The sequence below is a fragment of the Phytophthora sojae genome (assembly GCF_000149755.1).
Source record: "Phytophthora sojae unplaced genomic scaffold PHYSOscaffold_3, whole genome shotgun sequence".
NCBI lineage: Eukaryota > Oomycota > Peronosporomycetes > Peronosporales > Peronosporaceae > Phytophthora > Phytophthora sojae.
The window spans coordinates 9,612,000-9,626,785 of record NW_009258117.1 but is presented as its reverse complement, the minus strand read 5'-3'; the positions used below and the strand labels follow the sequence as shown (position 1 = coordinate 9,626,785).

Below are 14,786 nucleotides of genomic sequence, written 5' to 3'. Positions count from 1 at the left end.
GCGCGAGTTATTGTGAATCAAGAAATTCAGATTAACTCGCGCGAGTTATTGTGAATCAAGAAATTCAGATTAACTCGCGCGAGTTATTGTGAATCAAGGGGTTTAAGCTGAGCCACCTACACGTTAGCGCTGGTCATCGCCGCGGTCAACGTTTTGTATGGTTGCCGTGCTTTGGAATACTGTAGAAATACCAGCCAGTTCAGCAACCAGCTTTGAAACCGTCATCTCATTGGTTAAAAATGGAGTACCAGGTAATGTGTAACTTTGCTGCAGCCCTTTGAGGTTGCTTTATGAGCAACGCGCTGTGAAATGAGCTGAATAACTCTTGTGCATGTAGTACTGACTGCGAGAACCTCTTTGTAAAACACTAGCGTCGCTCTCGTAGGTGCAGTACCGACCGCGAGAACTGGTCACGGCCTTGTACTCCTGGAACGCCTTAACTTTCTTCAACAGAGCGGCAACAGCTCACGCGTGCAGGCAGTACTGCTGCGGGGTCCTTCCATACCGATTTTATGAGTCTGTAGCCGCGGGACGGCTTCCATTTCACGCGGATTGCTACTGTGCGGTAGGTCTGGCGGGCTGGCTTTTATTTGTGTGAAGATGTCTGAAATGATGACACAGTTTACCTGCGTTCTCTCATCTCAGTGAGAACTGGATAGAGTGTGCCTCTGATCCTACCTAGTAGCCGTAGATGAGAAAGTGGTAGAGGTAGCCTGCATGAAATCGTACGGGTTGTGCAGCAGCACCAGGAGGGTACGGAGCTAGCTCTACCGGTAGCCCCGCCGCCATAACAGGCCTTCGGCTCCGACGTGACCTCCTACTACGTGCAGGTACGACAGTATGAGCTGGTTCGACCAGCCATGGAAAGCTCCAGGCCGCCGTTGGCGGTGCCACGGCTTGCCACGGTGATAAAAGCTTTGCAACCCTGCATAAACGAATTCACTTGTGTTTTGTATACTGTCTCCCATACGGCGTCGTTTTGCTACCGTGACTTGCAGTTTGTATAGGAGTTGAGTTGCAAAACAGACTAATACTTGCTACCGTGTGCGCAACCGAAGTTGCAAGCGATACCGTACCATTTGGCTACAGTACAAGCAACAATCCTGGTCGATACCATGCAGCTGGCCAATCAGAGGTGGCGATTTCTAGAAATACAACCTTGGTTGCAAATGGCCGGTAATGTACCGGTATTAACAGCTCTGGCAATGAGGCAGAGCAACAGATCAAGCTTGGGAACTGACAATCTGGCTACCGGTACCGGTACGATGCTTGAGAAAGTACAGTTAGAAAGTGCAGGTTGCTAGTGACCGGAAAAGTGGTTGTTGACGATCACTTTCCAGCTGTTGTGGTTGTTCTCGTCTTTTTTAGATTGCCATTGTCCCAAAGAAGGTTGTTTGTGGTCCAAAGTTGGTACACTGGCGACCCGGACTCATCACCCACGAGGAGGACAGGCACGTGTACACGTTTAATACATGTACAGGCGTCCCCGGGCTAGTCCCGGCTGTACAACTGCATATTTTAATGTACCTCGCACAGGAAGTACAACAAGCTCTCAAGATTTGTGCGCTACTTCTGCAAACGTATTGATTTTGAAGAGTGTACAGCGATACCTACTGCGACAAGTGGCCCGTTGCGGGAATACCTCCGCCGCAACTTCGTTCAAGCTGTGAGGCTTTGCCATATTTAGCGTCTAAAATGGTCGGCAAAATAACTGCAAAGCACAATACTGTATAAGTTATACACCAGTTATCTGTGCCTGAATTATCATCTGAGTTGCATCTACCAAAAAGGTGGCTCACTCATAATCCTGTACAGGGGGGCCCGCTGCTCAGCCGCGTAGCCACTTGTGGACGAATACGACTAGAAAGACGCTCTTGATTTCTGCCGTAGAAACACCCACAACAGAGACGCGCAGCACCCAAAACGTTCACTCAGCACTTACACATAAAAACAGGCCGCGACAAGACGTTCGTGTACACTCCCAGTTTGTAATCCCCCATTCTAGAACGTTCATCTGCCAGCACTCCAAGTATCCGAGCCCGACGCGCACGCCGGCCTGAGAGAAGGCTGCTGTGCTAACCGCCAGCATCGGCATCAGCCTCTGCGCGAGTGCCTTCGTAGCCTGCTTCTTCACCAGTGCTGCCCGCACAACAGGTACGACGTTGTGAATGCCTCCCGCACGGTGCAAATAATCACCGTGGGTGGGCTGGAGGCAAGCAACCGTCGCCGCTACTTACCTCACCTTTGTTGTGCGGTGCTGTTGTTTAGGAAGCCGCTAAGTGGCATGCTCCCGAGGTGATCGTGCCTCTCGGCAGCGTTGAATGCTGCGAAGGTGATGACAAGTAGCAGCACCGTGCTTGAGGCGGAGACCGTCATGAGCAGCAGTGCCCGACGCTGCTAGGGTATGCTGTACGTCATATTGCTGAGCGGATACGGCCATACTCCGCCTAAGACTACATGCTGCTGTGAGTGGGAAGTGCGCAGCGGCCCAAGCATGGATCTGCCGATGCAGTGAGTGTACTACTTGCAGTAATGTTGCATATGCAGTGAAGCAGCTCTAATATTGCCAGCACTATGAAGAGCTTTATGCACGGTAAGATGCTACGTTTTGCTTACGCTCTTCGGCGGCACTTATGATACTAACCTGAGCTATTCGATCTGCAGTGCTGGCGTGTTAGTGAACGGGCGCCCAGGAAGTCCGTGTCTATCCGCCGTTTGTCGCCTGTTGGGCCCGCGGTGTACGAGCCGTTCGCGATCTTCAATGCATGAACTCCACGCACGTGCTTTGCGAGCAGGGTATGGATACACGTTCCAAACTTCGCCCAGTAGTTGCAAGGACACGTCCACGCCTGGGTGTCAACAGCCCAGCCAAGCTCCGGCATCCCCTCAATCTCCGTTCGGGCGGTCTGCTCGCCCAGCTGTGATGTGACGGGCAATGCTTCGCGAGAGCGCTTGGTCTCGGGGTCGTAGACGCGGGCAACGCGCCGGGAGAGCACACGCACTACTTCAGGTCCGGTGGAGTCACCATTAGCAGTGACGTTAAGTAGAAATGCGATGCTGCTACGTTCACGAACCACCTCAAAGAGCATGCCTGCTCTTCTCATCTCCTTTGCGCGGCGGATGAGGGTCTTGCTTGGTATCGGCTCCACGGCGAACGGCTTCGGTGTCGTGCTTTCATGAGCACAACATGTCATCAGCTGGCATAGCAGAGCACCCATATTCATCCTCGCTCGGAGCCTGTAGTCTCTCTTCAGGATCGCGTTGAAGCTTTCGACAGGGTTGTTTGTTGCCGCAAAGGAGGGCGGCGTGTGGTTAATCTGCCACATCCAGCAGCGCTCCTTCCGCCATTGGCGGGTGAAGTACGTCGAGAACGCCGCCAGACCCGGCAGTTGCTACCAGTCTTTCAGCACGTGGGTTTGCGTTGCTAAAAACTCCGCCTCATCCGCAGCGAAGTGCATATCATGTACGCCTTTGGCGACGGCAGCATAGAGGGACGGATGGAGCTTGCTCGTCTTCTTGAATACCTTCGCCGCAACATGATAGAAGCACATGAGAATCTTGATGTCGTTGTCGACGCCGAAGACTTGTTGCACAGCATTGTGCTGGGCGTCGTCAGCGTCACCCATTGCGTACCGAACAGCCAGTTGCTTGCCAGTGACTTGCGTGTAAATTCTTCGAAGCGCCATCAGTGCCTCGGTGAAGTACGTCTCTTGGCGCTGCGGGGAAACGAAAATCACCAGCAAATGGAATGCTCCGCGGCGATCGGAAATCCCGACAACGAACACGGGGTAATCGACCTGAGCACCAAGGTCGGCTGGAACGACTACGTGGACGACGTGAGGCGCTTGGTTCGCGAGGCGGCGTTTACGGGGCACGAGCAAGAGTGCGACGCGTTCACGTTTACGTGGCGAACGGACATGGAGGGGAGGCCGTACGTCGGCAATGGCGCCGACGCCAACCCCTTCCTGGTGGGCATTACTTCAAAGGCGCTGCTGCGGCAGGCCGACCGGGACTCGTCCTCGTTTGTGCTGCACATCGACGCCACGTCTAAGCTCAACCATGTAGTTGTGCACAAACTTCTGCACAGTTCTGAGCGAGGGCAGCGCCTCAGTCCGCAACTCAAACTTGCGCATTATGCCCGTTCGAATTCGAGCAGGCTTAAGGCCCTGATCGGCCATTTCGCGGGCGAACTCCTTCATTGCACGCGTTAAGCGCGCTGGTGGTGGCGTGCGGCGGGCTGTCACGTGTGAGCCAACCTTGAACAGATCGACGAGGCCGTGACACTCGCACTTTAGCATTTTGCCCCTCGAGGGGCAGCGCGCGTACGGCTCTGCGGCTTTGCACCGGCGGCAAGCACAGCGAAGCTCCCGCTTACGCTTGTTATGGTAGCATATCGCTGCGATTCTAACCCCTGAAAAATACCTTAAAGTTTGTATGGTGCTTCCGGCCAATAGGAGTGTGTCATCTGCGATTCTTAGCATTTACAACCAATAGACACTACCGTTGCTTAAAATTTCGACGAATTAAATCGAGGGAATGACTGCCAACCGCTGATCTGAACATTCCAACAATATCGGGTTGGAAACGCGATTTGATATCGAGTATGCCATACAAATATCAAGTGAACTACAAATAGAATAAATATTCATATGTTTCCAACCCCTGCCAGCTCATCTTCGACTCCATTCTGCGTTCCGACGCACACAGGCATGTCGGTGGCATCGCTAGTTCCTGCGAACAGCCAGAGAAGCAGAGCGACGGCTGTGAAGTCTGTCGAAGACTTCCTTGCGAAGAAGGAGGTGACGCTCACAGAAGTGCATGATCGTATTTCTAAGGATAGCACAGGTAAGAGTTTGTTTGTCATTCTGGATAAGTATGGGTGGTTCTTAGTGAAAAAAATAGGAAGGCAAGGAGTAGCTCTGTCCAAGAACACTGTGCTATCTTATTTTGGCAATGTTAAGAACTGGCTGGCGGATCTGTACCCGCAACAGAGCCAATGTGTAGCTAAGAAGCTGCAAAAGATGCTATCAACTCTAGATCGGTACTGTGAAAAGAGGCCGGAGCAAGGTGTCACGAAACAAGCGCCACCATGTACTAAGAAAGATATAATGACTATCATCTCGGCTCTCTACATGCACGCTTCCGCCAACTCCGACTACCTGGATGTGGCGCTAGTGGCGTTGATGTGGTACCTCTACGGTCGTGATTCTGAGGCTGAGCAATTGGAGAAAGCCCAGCTGTGTGTATACCCCGGTACGAATCGTGCAGGATTTTGAATTTTGTATTGATTAACCCCACGAATTATGCTGACAATTCTGTGCGTATATGCTAGGCGGTATGATATTTCTCCGCTTTAAGCGTGTGAAGACTGCTTCGCAACAGGGAATCTCCCTGTTTAAGGACCCTAACGATCCCTTCACGTGCCCGTCACACGTGCTAGCTGTCGCTCTCGCCCTTCAACCCGCTCCAGGAACTCGCATCTTCCCGCAATTTGCTGCCGTACCTGCACTGTCCGCGTCCGACGACCAAGACGACGATGGCGAGCTGGGGCTGATTGCGCAGCTAGACCGCGAGCTTGCGGAAGCACCTACATGCAAGACTCCACAGCCACGTCGAGCCAACTTGGCCCCTGGTGCCCAAGCTTATATCAATAGACTATTAGGCACGGTTAGTGGACTGCCAGCAGCAAAGGAGAGTAGACTCACGAAGGGACTTACCTCGCACTCCTTCAGAAGAGGTGGGGCCATGCACGCCAACGCCGACAGTCGCATCAGCCCGAACTGGGTTGTTGAACGCGGGGGCTGGAATATGTCGCGCGTGAGCAAGGCGTTTTCCTACATGCTGAACACAACACACGAAGATCAACAAGTTGCGCGCCAATTGAGCGGGTGGAACCCGCAAGCGGGCGCCCGACTTCCAGACCTTACCGCTCTGGATAGAGTCGTCCGAGCGCGCGTGGAGAAGCTGCAGGATCTCCTCTTCGCTGCTGTCACTGGTTTCCCGACAGTGTCTTGGAACTTGGATCCTCAGGTGCTCGAAGTATTGATGGCGACCTTGATCCTTCACTTCCCCGAGATGGAACGCCATCGCTTGGATAGCCCGTACGTCCGTCGCATTCATGAAGCCCTTGGTGTCCTCAACATACAGGCCTCCGAGCTGTTGGCATGGTCGATCACCCTCCGAGCCGCATTCAATCCACCTGCAGAAGAGAAACAAGAAACAGCGGCCGAGTCCTCTCAAAACATGATCCGTGTTCTCGAAAAGCTGTCGCAGCAGCTCGACGAGCTATTGCTCCGCCAAACACGCGTAGAGGAAAGGCTGGCTGTATTTTTTTTGGGGAGGGGAACGCAGAATCTATTGACAAGAAAACAAACACTACCGAGCAGCAGCACGAAGCCGTTGAGCAGTCGCAGCCAAAGCGCGCGCACAAACGTGCCTCCAAAGCGCTATCGACAGTGTGGTTCGAGTGATTCACTGCTGTACCACGCATGTACGAATCAACAACAGCTAGCAAAGCCATCCTTCACGAGTCACGACACGCAGTTGCATTCATGATGCTCTGCTTACCTTCTGGGTTCAAGCTGGATCCGGCCTCGCCAGCGTACAAGGCGGAGGTCCACGCTGTTGGAGTCGAAGCCGAGACGAAGACGCTTGAATACTTGGCTGCACAAGGCTCACAGGCTGTAGCCGTTGGCTCGGTCATCAAAGCCATGTGTGCGCTTCACAAAGCAGGCCACCTTTCCGTCCTCCTTGATCAGTTTCGCGAGCGCTACTATGAAGGCGAAGTCGTCGACCCGACACCCAATTCTGCCCTTCCGCCATTCGTGCGCTTCACCTAAATGCACACGCAGCACACTAAATAGTCAATAAGATACACAATACGTACAACAGGAGTAGCACGCACTCTCTTAGCCGACCTGTCCAAAAAGAAAGCAAAAACACATAATACTTGATGCCCATGTCGGGGTTTGATCCTCCAGGCCCGAAGGCCTGGCGCTCAACCTCACGATCTCCATGGGCGCGGGTAAGTCGCATCCATCAACAGCACCATACTCGTCCAAACCCTCGGCCACTTGAGCCACACGCCACGAGAGCGCACAGGCGCAACCCAACACACGTCCCAGCAGCGCACATAGCCCAGCAGCACACACGGCCCAGCAGCACACACGGCCCAGCAGCACACATGGCTCAGCAGCACACACGGCCCAGCGGCCAGCAGCGCCTGTGTACACGCAGAGACAACAGCAGCACAGGTAGCGCAAGCAGCGTTGCACGACTCGCAGCACTAACCTGGAAGCTTCTGGACTGTTGGCCGAGAATCCAATCGGCGGTCGTGAGGTTAAATATCAGCTGAATAAAAAACCTAATACCGTTGCTAGACCGGTTTTGGTTGGAAGCAGTCCAACCCCGTTGGAATTTTGACGGTATGGGGGCCAGCCTCCGTGCACACATTGCACTGCACTTGGTCTCTCTTGGTGATCTTGAACACCTTGAACGATTCCAGGAGCAGATCCACTTCGTCCTCACTGAGGCCATCGGCGAGTTCAGTCCAGGGTAGAGCGGGCGGCATGATGGGTTGGTAGCGCGTGAAGCAAGCCGGGAACGAGTTGCCAGGTACAGGCGTCCCCGGGTTAGTCCCGGCTGTATATTTTAATGTACCTCGCACAGGAAGTACAAGCGGTTTTCAAGATTTGCGCGCTACTTCTGCAAACATATTGACTTAGATGCGTGTACAGCGAGACCTACTGCGACAAGTGGCACGTTGCAGGAATACCTCCTCCGTATTCTTGAGCTAAGCTTGTAGCAAGTACATACTCATCTATGTTCAGACCACGTGAATCTTGTTGATTCGCAAACATCATAAGTACCACTGTGGCGAATAGGCCGGGGACGCCTGTAGGTGGTATCTTTCCAAGTGGGGGACACTCGCAGTGTTGTTGCTTGCCCAGAGACTTCATGAGACCGTATGATTGGTTAAAATACGTCCTGTTCCGAGTACGTCATTGGTCGATGGAGGAGTGGGTATACGAGATTAGTTTTTGAGTGGTGTTGGGAGTAGCAGGTGTGCTGCACGACTTAGTCAAGTGCCATCAAATCATTTGAGATACAATGCGATACAACCTGGGTGCAAGAAGTATAGTCTGGGTGTTGTAGAGATGTTTAGAGTAGTTTGGGGAGGTTCCCTCCTTGGACATCCCCTTGAGCCGGTGTGCCTTGACACGGCGTGCGTCACGGCGACTTCAACGTGCGGATTGGGTGCGCGACTAGCTGGACCGTCCAAGCCTCCCGCTCGTCATCTTTGTTTCCCTTGCCGTCGCTTCATCGCCGCCAAAATCTTTCGCAAGGTGTTGACAACAGCGCTGTGGTCTTTTACCCACCGGGTACATGTAGTGCCCGATAGGGTTTGTACATGGGCTCATTACCAAGCCTCTTGAGGTTGCACTGGTTGAAGTTGATGGCAAAGCGTCGGAGCAACAAACAGATCTAGGATATCGATGCTGGTATCCTATCTACGATACGCTTGTGCTTCGTCAACTGTGTTCCTTCATAGTACTCAACCGGCCTCAAATCTCTCCAATAAATGGTCTTGGGCATGATTGACTTGGTGTGCTGGAAGAAATACATCTAGGTATGATACTGGTGGTACTACAGTAGTAAAACCGAGCTAGGATGTAACGGGGTTACACGAGTTACCCGAAGGGTTACGAAGTGGGTACACACGTCTAACCTAAATCAGTAGGAGAATCTGTACATGGCTTCAGAGTCACTGATTATGCATATGACTAGGGTTCACTATGCTAGATAGTGAACCGGATACATTTACACCGTAGGCGGCTTGGCCGCGCTAAAGAGAAATACATTCAGTTCGAGATTCACACACTTCAGAGTTAAGGGTTGACTCTTAAGTAAGGTGTACGGACTCGTACGTTCTGGTATTAGAACGGGCTACCTTAAGCTGAGACTCTGTGAGTCTGTTACGTCTTCCTCTGACACTAAAGCTGCGGCAGCCCCGCTGCACTTGGTAGCACTCGTAGTCAATCCGACACCTGAATCTGTATAGACTGACCCTCTGTGGAGAATGGAGCAGTTCGCTCACTTGCCCCAGAACCAGCAGGATGCGCTTAAAAAGGCTTATATCCTTGCTGGGCCCGGAGGGCGTGACGCAACTTGCGCAGCAAGGCCCCGACGCGGTGAACGCGCGTCTCGAGGCGTTTTCAAGCTACGAGAATGCTCTGCTAGAGCACCTCCAGCAGAGGATGGCAACGGCCGCGGCACCCCAAGCGCCCGCTTCGTCATCCGACGCGGGAACAAGACCCAAGCCGCTCATGTTGAGCGTGAAGACCTTCGAAGGCAAGGAGGGTGAAAGCTTGATGCTTTGGACCCGTGAGGTTGAGATGGCTATGAGCTGAGCTCTACTCCGGACGGAGTCGCAGCGCGTGGCACTAGCTATCTCGAAGCTCGGTGGGTGAGCGAGAGAGTGGGCACTAACGTCCGGGACGTCGGTCGAGGTGGCCTTCCCGACGTGGGACCAGCTGAACTAGCAATTGTCCCGAGTGTTTGCTCCGCCTAACGAGGCGTATCGCGTGCGCTCACGCTTTCTGGCTACTCGGCAGAGCAAGAAGGAGTTGGTGGACTACGTCCAAGAGCTGAGAACTCTCATTGCAGGGATGTCTGCCGACCCGTTGCCGGAGGCAGTCACCGTTACGGAGTTCATGGAGGGCCTTCGCACTGGCGTTGCCAGGACGGAGGTGTTCCGAACCCACCCAAGCTCTTTTGAAGAGGCTGTGAGCGTCGCATTGAATGCGGAACACAACTTTAAGTCGTCGAGACTTGGGTGGAATGCGTCTTACGCTAGCGCGTCGAGTGGTCCGGAACCCATGAACCTCAGCTATGCTGTAGACGAAGAAGCCAAGTTTCGTGCTGCTGAGCAGCGTCGCGGTATCCGCAGATGCTTCATCTGTGGTGACACCCGTCACCTTCGAGCTGGGTGTCCCAGGCTTCGTCAAGCCGCTCTTCGAGTTCGAGCCAGGGCTCTGGTTCGTCTCGGGGAAACGAGAAGTCCCAGTAGGCGCGGGGCGGCCTACTGGGGAAGAACTAAGTTCTATTGAGCCTCGGCGAGGTGGAGGTCAACAGGACTTAGCCCCGAAGAGAGCCGTACTCTCTAACACGGAACGTGTATGCAAGCCGGGCTTGCTAGTTGTCCAGGCTTGGGTGAAGGGCTTCGCGAAGCCATGGACATCGTCACTATTCGTCTCGCGATGGGCACTCGTGTCACGGTGCCTAACGTCCCTGTGGACCTGGGCGTAAAGTTTTTGGATTTCGATAGCGTGGAACGCTGTCAGGTCTTAGACCTCGATTCGAGATATGATATCATCCTTGGTATGGCGTGGCTGGAACGCCACGAGCCTTGGATCGATTGGAGGTCGAAGACCCTTGGTGCTACGCACTTCTCTCCTGGCGGAGCATTGGCGAGTCATGAACCCACTTCTGCTAGGAAGCAGAAGCGCTTCTGGCGCGAGCACTGGACCGAGTCGGTCAGTGTGCTGGACATCGGAGTTTCCGAGTTGGTGGACACTGAGTGTGTCGAGAACGAGCGTTCCGAGCGTGGCTCACGGACGGCAGGTGGAGCGGCACTAATTCCGCTGAGCGGGCGTGCGTCTGAGGGCGACGCTCTGCTGTGTTCCAGCGACGGCGCGGTTGCCACGATGCCGAAGAACAAGGGGCTTTGACCGGATGAAGATCGTGGAGTAGCACGTAATCCACTGAGTGGAGGCTGCGGATCGTGCAGCGCTTCGCTGAGTGTCGGTAAAGACACTGGAGCTCTCCAGGAGCTGAACGAGGTGGTGACACCTGGCGTCAAGACGCACGCGAAATCACGGAGCTCTTCAGGGCGGACGGTGTCCATGAAGAGGAGGCAGCGCCGCAAAGCGCTGGCTGCGAGACGCAAGGTGTCTGCGATCTCGCGAGTCGAGAAGGGCGTGTCGAGCGGTGAGGCTCCACGTGAGAGCGAGCAGCTCTATACACTCGTGAATGGAGTGACGGGCGACGTCGACGGAGGTATCAACCTCGACGACTTGCCCTCACTGGCTGCTCTCCTGGAGCTGGACGAGATGCCCTTGGCCGAGTTCGGCGAAGCCTTGAAGGCTGGAGACTTGGCTGAGGTAGTGGTCATACGACCCGAAGAAGAGTTGAACTCGCCCTCGCTTCTGGATGAAGCTGTCCTGGAAGCCACCAAGAAGGCGCTGAATGCGCGGAGCGGATCGGCGATCCTGAAGGACCCCGTCGTCGGATCCCTTGTATCAAGTGGTAAAAGATTACCAGGACGTGGTCTCGAAGGAGCCGCCTTCGGGGCTACCTTCGGATCGAGGTGTTCGACACGAAATCGATCTCGTTCCGGGAACGAAGTACTGTGTGACGAGGCAGTGGTCCTTGCCGAAGGAGCAGTGTGACGTCATTGACGCGTTCTTCCGTGCGAAGCACGAGGCGGGCATGGTGCGTGAGAGTAAGTCTCCACACTCTACGCCGACGTTCTGTGTCAGTAAGCCGAATGGCAAGTGACGTATCGTGCATGCTTTCAACAAGCTGAATGCCGCTACCATTCCGGCGCAGACGCCGATTCCTCGGAAGGATGTTCTTCAGAACAATATGGCAGGATGTACGATGTACAGTGCGCTCGACTTGGTCGATGGATATTACCAATTGCTCATGAGGACGAGCGACATTCCTCTCACTGCGGTGCGTACTCCGAGCGGCATGCTCTGGGAGTGGTTGGTGATGCCCCAAGGGCTTTTGAACGCGCCACCGACTTTTATCGTCTTGTGACGCAGCTCTTCAGGCCCCATCGGGCGTACGCGCAAACGTACTTCGATGACATCTTTGTCCACAGTCGTGCTGAGCACGGAAAGGCTGATATGGAGAACCATGTGGGGCACCTACGTGCTGTGCTCAAATGCATGCGTCAAAACAAGTTGTATGCCAACATTGACAAATGCATCTTCGGAGCGGAAGAGATCCCCTTCTTAGGGTGCTCCATTGGAAAGCGTTGCCTAGAGGGCCGACCCGGTCAAGGTCAAGGTCATTGTTGACTGGCCGGTTCCCAAGAACCAGAAGGATCTTCGCAAGTGGGTTGGCTTGGCCAATTACTTGCACAAGTACAGCGAGAACTACGCTGAGACGGCTCGGCCACTCTCCAATCTCCTGAAGAAGGAGGCGGAGTGGTGTTGGGAAATCGAACATCAAGATGCGTTCGCGGCCATTAAGGACAGTCTCCTTCATGCTCCTATTATGGCTTTGCCAGACCCCGCTCGTCCGTTTAGTGTCGTCTGTGACGCCTCGGACTTTGTCATCAGCTGTGCGCTGCGGCAAGCAGAAGCCGAGGGGCGCGAGCGCGTGGTGGCGTTCGAATCTCGCCAGCTGAAGGCTGCGGAGAAGAACTATCCTGTCCATGACAAAGAGCTACTTGCGATGAATTATGCGCTCGTCAAGTTCAGGGTACACCTGTTGAGCTCTCAGCCGTTCGTGATTTACACGGATCATGCGTCGTTCCGCACTGCGACTCAGTCGCCTCACCTCTCTCAAAGGATGACCCGTTGGCTGTCCTTCTTCGCGGAGTACAACTTCAACGTGAAATGCAAGCCTGGCAGGCAGAATGCCCTTGCGGACGCGCTGTCGCGCAGGCCGGATTATGAGCTGTCTCATGTAACGACCGTGACTTCGTCATTACCGGATCTTATCCGAACGGCTTATGCCAAGGACGACACCTGTGTCGCGTTGCTGAAGGCTCTGGGGAGCAAGGAGTTTGAAGACTCGGACATGGAATTGTCAGCGCGGCTGCGCGCGCGGCTACACCATTATTCCCTCGATGGTGGCCTGTTATTCTACAACACTGGCCCCGAGGATACGCCCCGCGTGGTCATCCTTCATGATGAGGATCTGAAGTACCGCATCCTCTATGAGGCACACGACACGCCGCTGGCCGGCCATCTTGGCCGTGAGAAGACCTACCGCTCGGTGAGCACCCACTACTGGTGGCCGAAGCTGTACAAGTGGACGAGCACTTATGTGCGCACGTGCGAGACGTGTCAGCGGGTGAAGTCATCACCTCATGCTGCAGCGCCGTTGGCGAGTTTGCCTGTCCCTTCGGGCTGTTGGCAATCCATGAGTATGGACTTTGTGTTTGGCCTGCCGGCGGACGCGGCGGGCAACACTGGAGTCGTGGTCTTCGTTGACTGACTGAGCAAGATGGCTCACATTGCGGCTGTGCCGGACACCATCGATGGTAAAGGTACAGCAACGCTGTTCTTGGACCGAGTGTTTCGACAACACGGACTCCCTGAGTCGATTGTCTCGGACCGAGACTCCCGCTTCACGGGCAACTTCTGGAGCGCGGTCTTTGCGGTGCTTGGCACCAAGCTGGACATGTCCACGGCGGACCGATGGTCAGACAGAGCGCGTGAATCGCGTCGTCGAGGACGTGCTCCGCAGCATTTGCACTGAAACGCCGAAGCGCTGGAGCGCCATGCTGCCACTCGTTGAGTTTGCGTTGAACAACGCCGTGCACGCCTCGACAGGCTACACGCCGTTCTACGTGAACAGCTTGTCTCATCCCCGCGTCCCGCTGACGCCGCCACGTGGTGGCCTCGGGCTTGGTGGGGGAGGAGAAGCCCACTTAGCTGATCGGCTAGCCGATGTCAGCCCGGCTACTGTTCGTAAACAGGTTGACGCTTTCTTGTCGACGCGTCTGAGTGTCTTACGACATGCGCGTGACGCAATGGCTGAAAGCCAAGACAAGCAAAAGGAACATGGAGATGCCAGAGGCAGAGGCAATGTTGAAAGTTATAAGGTCGGGGGCCTGGTGCTGCTTAACGCTAAGAACCTACCTACACATGCAGTGTCAGCCGTCTTCAAGACGAAGTTGCACCCGCGCTTCACCGGACCTTTCAAGGTTGTGGCCAAGAAGGGCCTTGCGTACACGCTCAATCTTCCGAAGAAGATGCGGACGCACCCCGTCTTCTACGTGGGCTTGCTCAAACCGTACCAGGACCCGATGCAGGTGCAGATGGAGGCACCGAGGCTGACGAGTTCACAGGTGCGTAGATCGCGGTCATCGAGGACGCAGTCGCCGGCGTCGAAGACGCGACCATCAACGCGGGCTCCGCAGACACAGGCGGGACGCTTCGTACACCTGGACGACGCGTGGTAGCTCGTTGTAGAGATCGCCCCGTCGATGGTTCTCGGGGTGAGCAGGTCGCCGCGGGCAGTGCAGGAGCCGCAAGCGCAGGAGGCGCAGCAGGCGAGGCCTGCAAGCGGGCCAGGAGTTCGAGCTGACCCTGGAGCACAGCCTGGTGCCGCTGTAGCTTCGCTAACTCTCGAGCGTGTCGCTCTTCGCGATCGCGAAAGTAGTTCACCCACCCGTTCAGGTGAACGAAGTCGTTCTCCAAGGCCCCAAGGCGGTCCCAGACCTCCCGAGGCACCCCAAGCCACTCCAGCCGCTCAGCGAGCCTGTCGAGATCAGTCGCGCATCGTGCCAGACGCGCGTCGATGGTCCCGAAGGCGATCCGCCTGTTGCCGAGTCTCGTGCAACTCGTCGAACGTCGCGAGGCGGCTTGGCGCGTCCTCCACCGGCGCTGCTCGATGAGCATGGGAATCTGCATTACCATGTGGAACGCCTCCTGGCGAAGCGGCGGTGCCGGGGTCAAAACCAGTATCTGGTGAAATGGCGAGGGTACCCTCACTCCGAGAAGTCATGGGAGTTTGAGGTACCCCTCCGCCAGGATTGCCCAGAC

The 14,786-nt window shown here is 55.0% G+C and overlaps 3 protein-coding genes across 3 annotated transcripts; 1 reads left to right on the top strand and 2 right to left on the bottom strand.

Annotated features, from left to right (window-relative positions):
* Window positions 1-2,639: 2,639 nt before the first annotated feature.
* PHYSODRAFT_299721 (hypothetical protein) lies at window positions 2,640-3,104 on the bottom strand (the record flags this gene model as incomplete). Its single annotated transcript, XM_009526828.1, has 1 exon — window positions 2,640-3,104. The coding sequence occupies one exon, from the start codon at window positions 3,102-3,104 to the stop codon at window positions 2,640-2,642; it is 465 nt and encodes a 154-aa protein (XP_009525123.1).
* Window positions 3,105-3,836: 732 nt separating this feature from the next.
* Window positions 3,837-4,064, top strand: PHYSODRAFT_406631 (hypothetical protein; the record flags this gene model as incomplete). Its single annotated transcript, XM_009526827.1, has 1 exon — window positions 3,837-4,064. A coding segment is annotated over one exon (228 nt), but the record flags the coding sequence as incomplete, so codon positions are not given.
* Window positions 4,065-4,145: 81 nt separating this feature from the next.
* Window positions 4,146-7,564, bottom strand: PHYSODRAFT_396347 (hypothetical protein; the record flags this gene model as incomplete). The annotated part of the gene is made up of 2 exons (XM_009526826.1): window positions 4,146-4,376; window positions 7,424-7,564. Coding segments are annotated over 2 exons (372 nt in total), but the record flags the coding sequence as incomplete, so codon positions are not given.
* Between the last annotated feature and the right edge of the window lie 7,222 nt (window positions 7,565-14,786).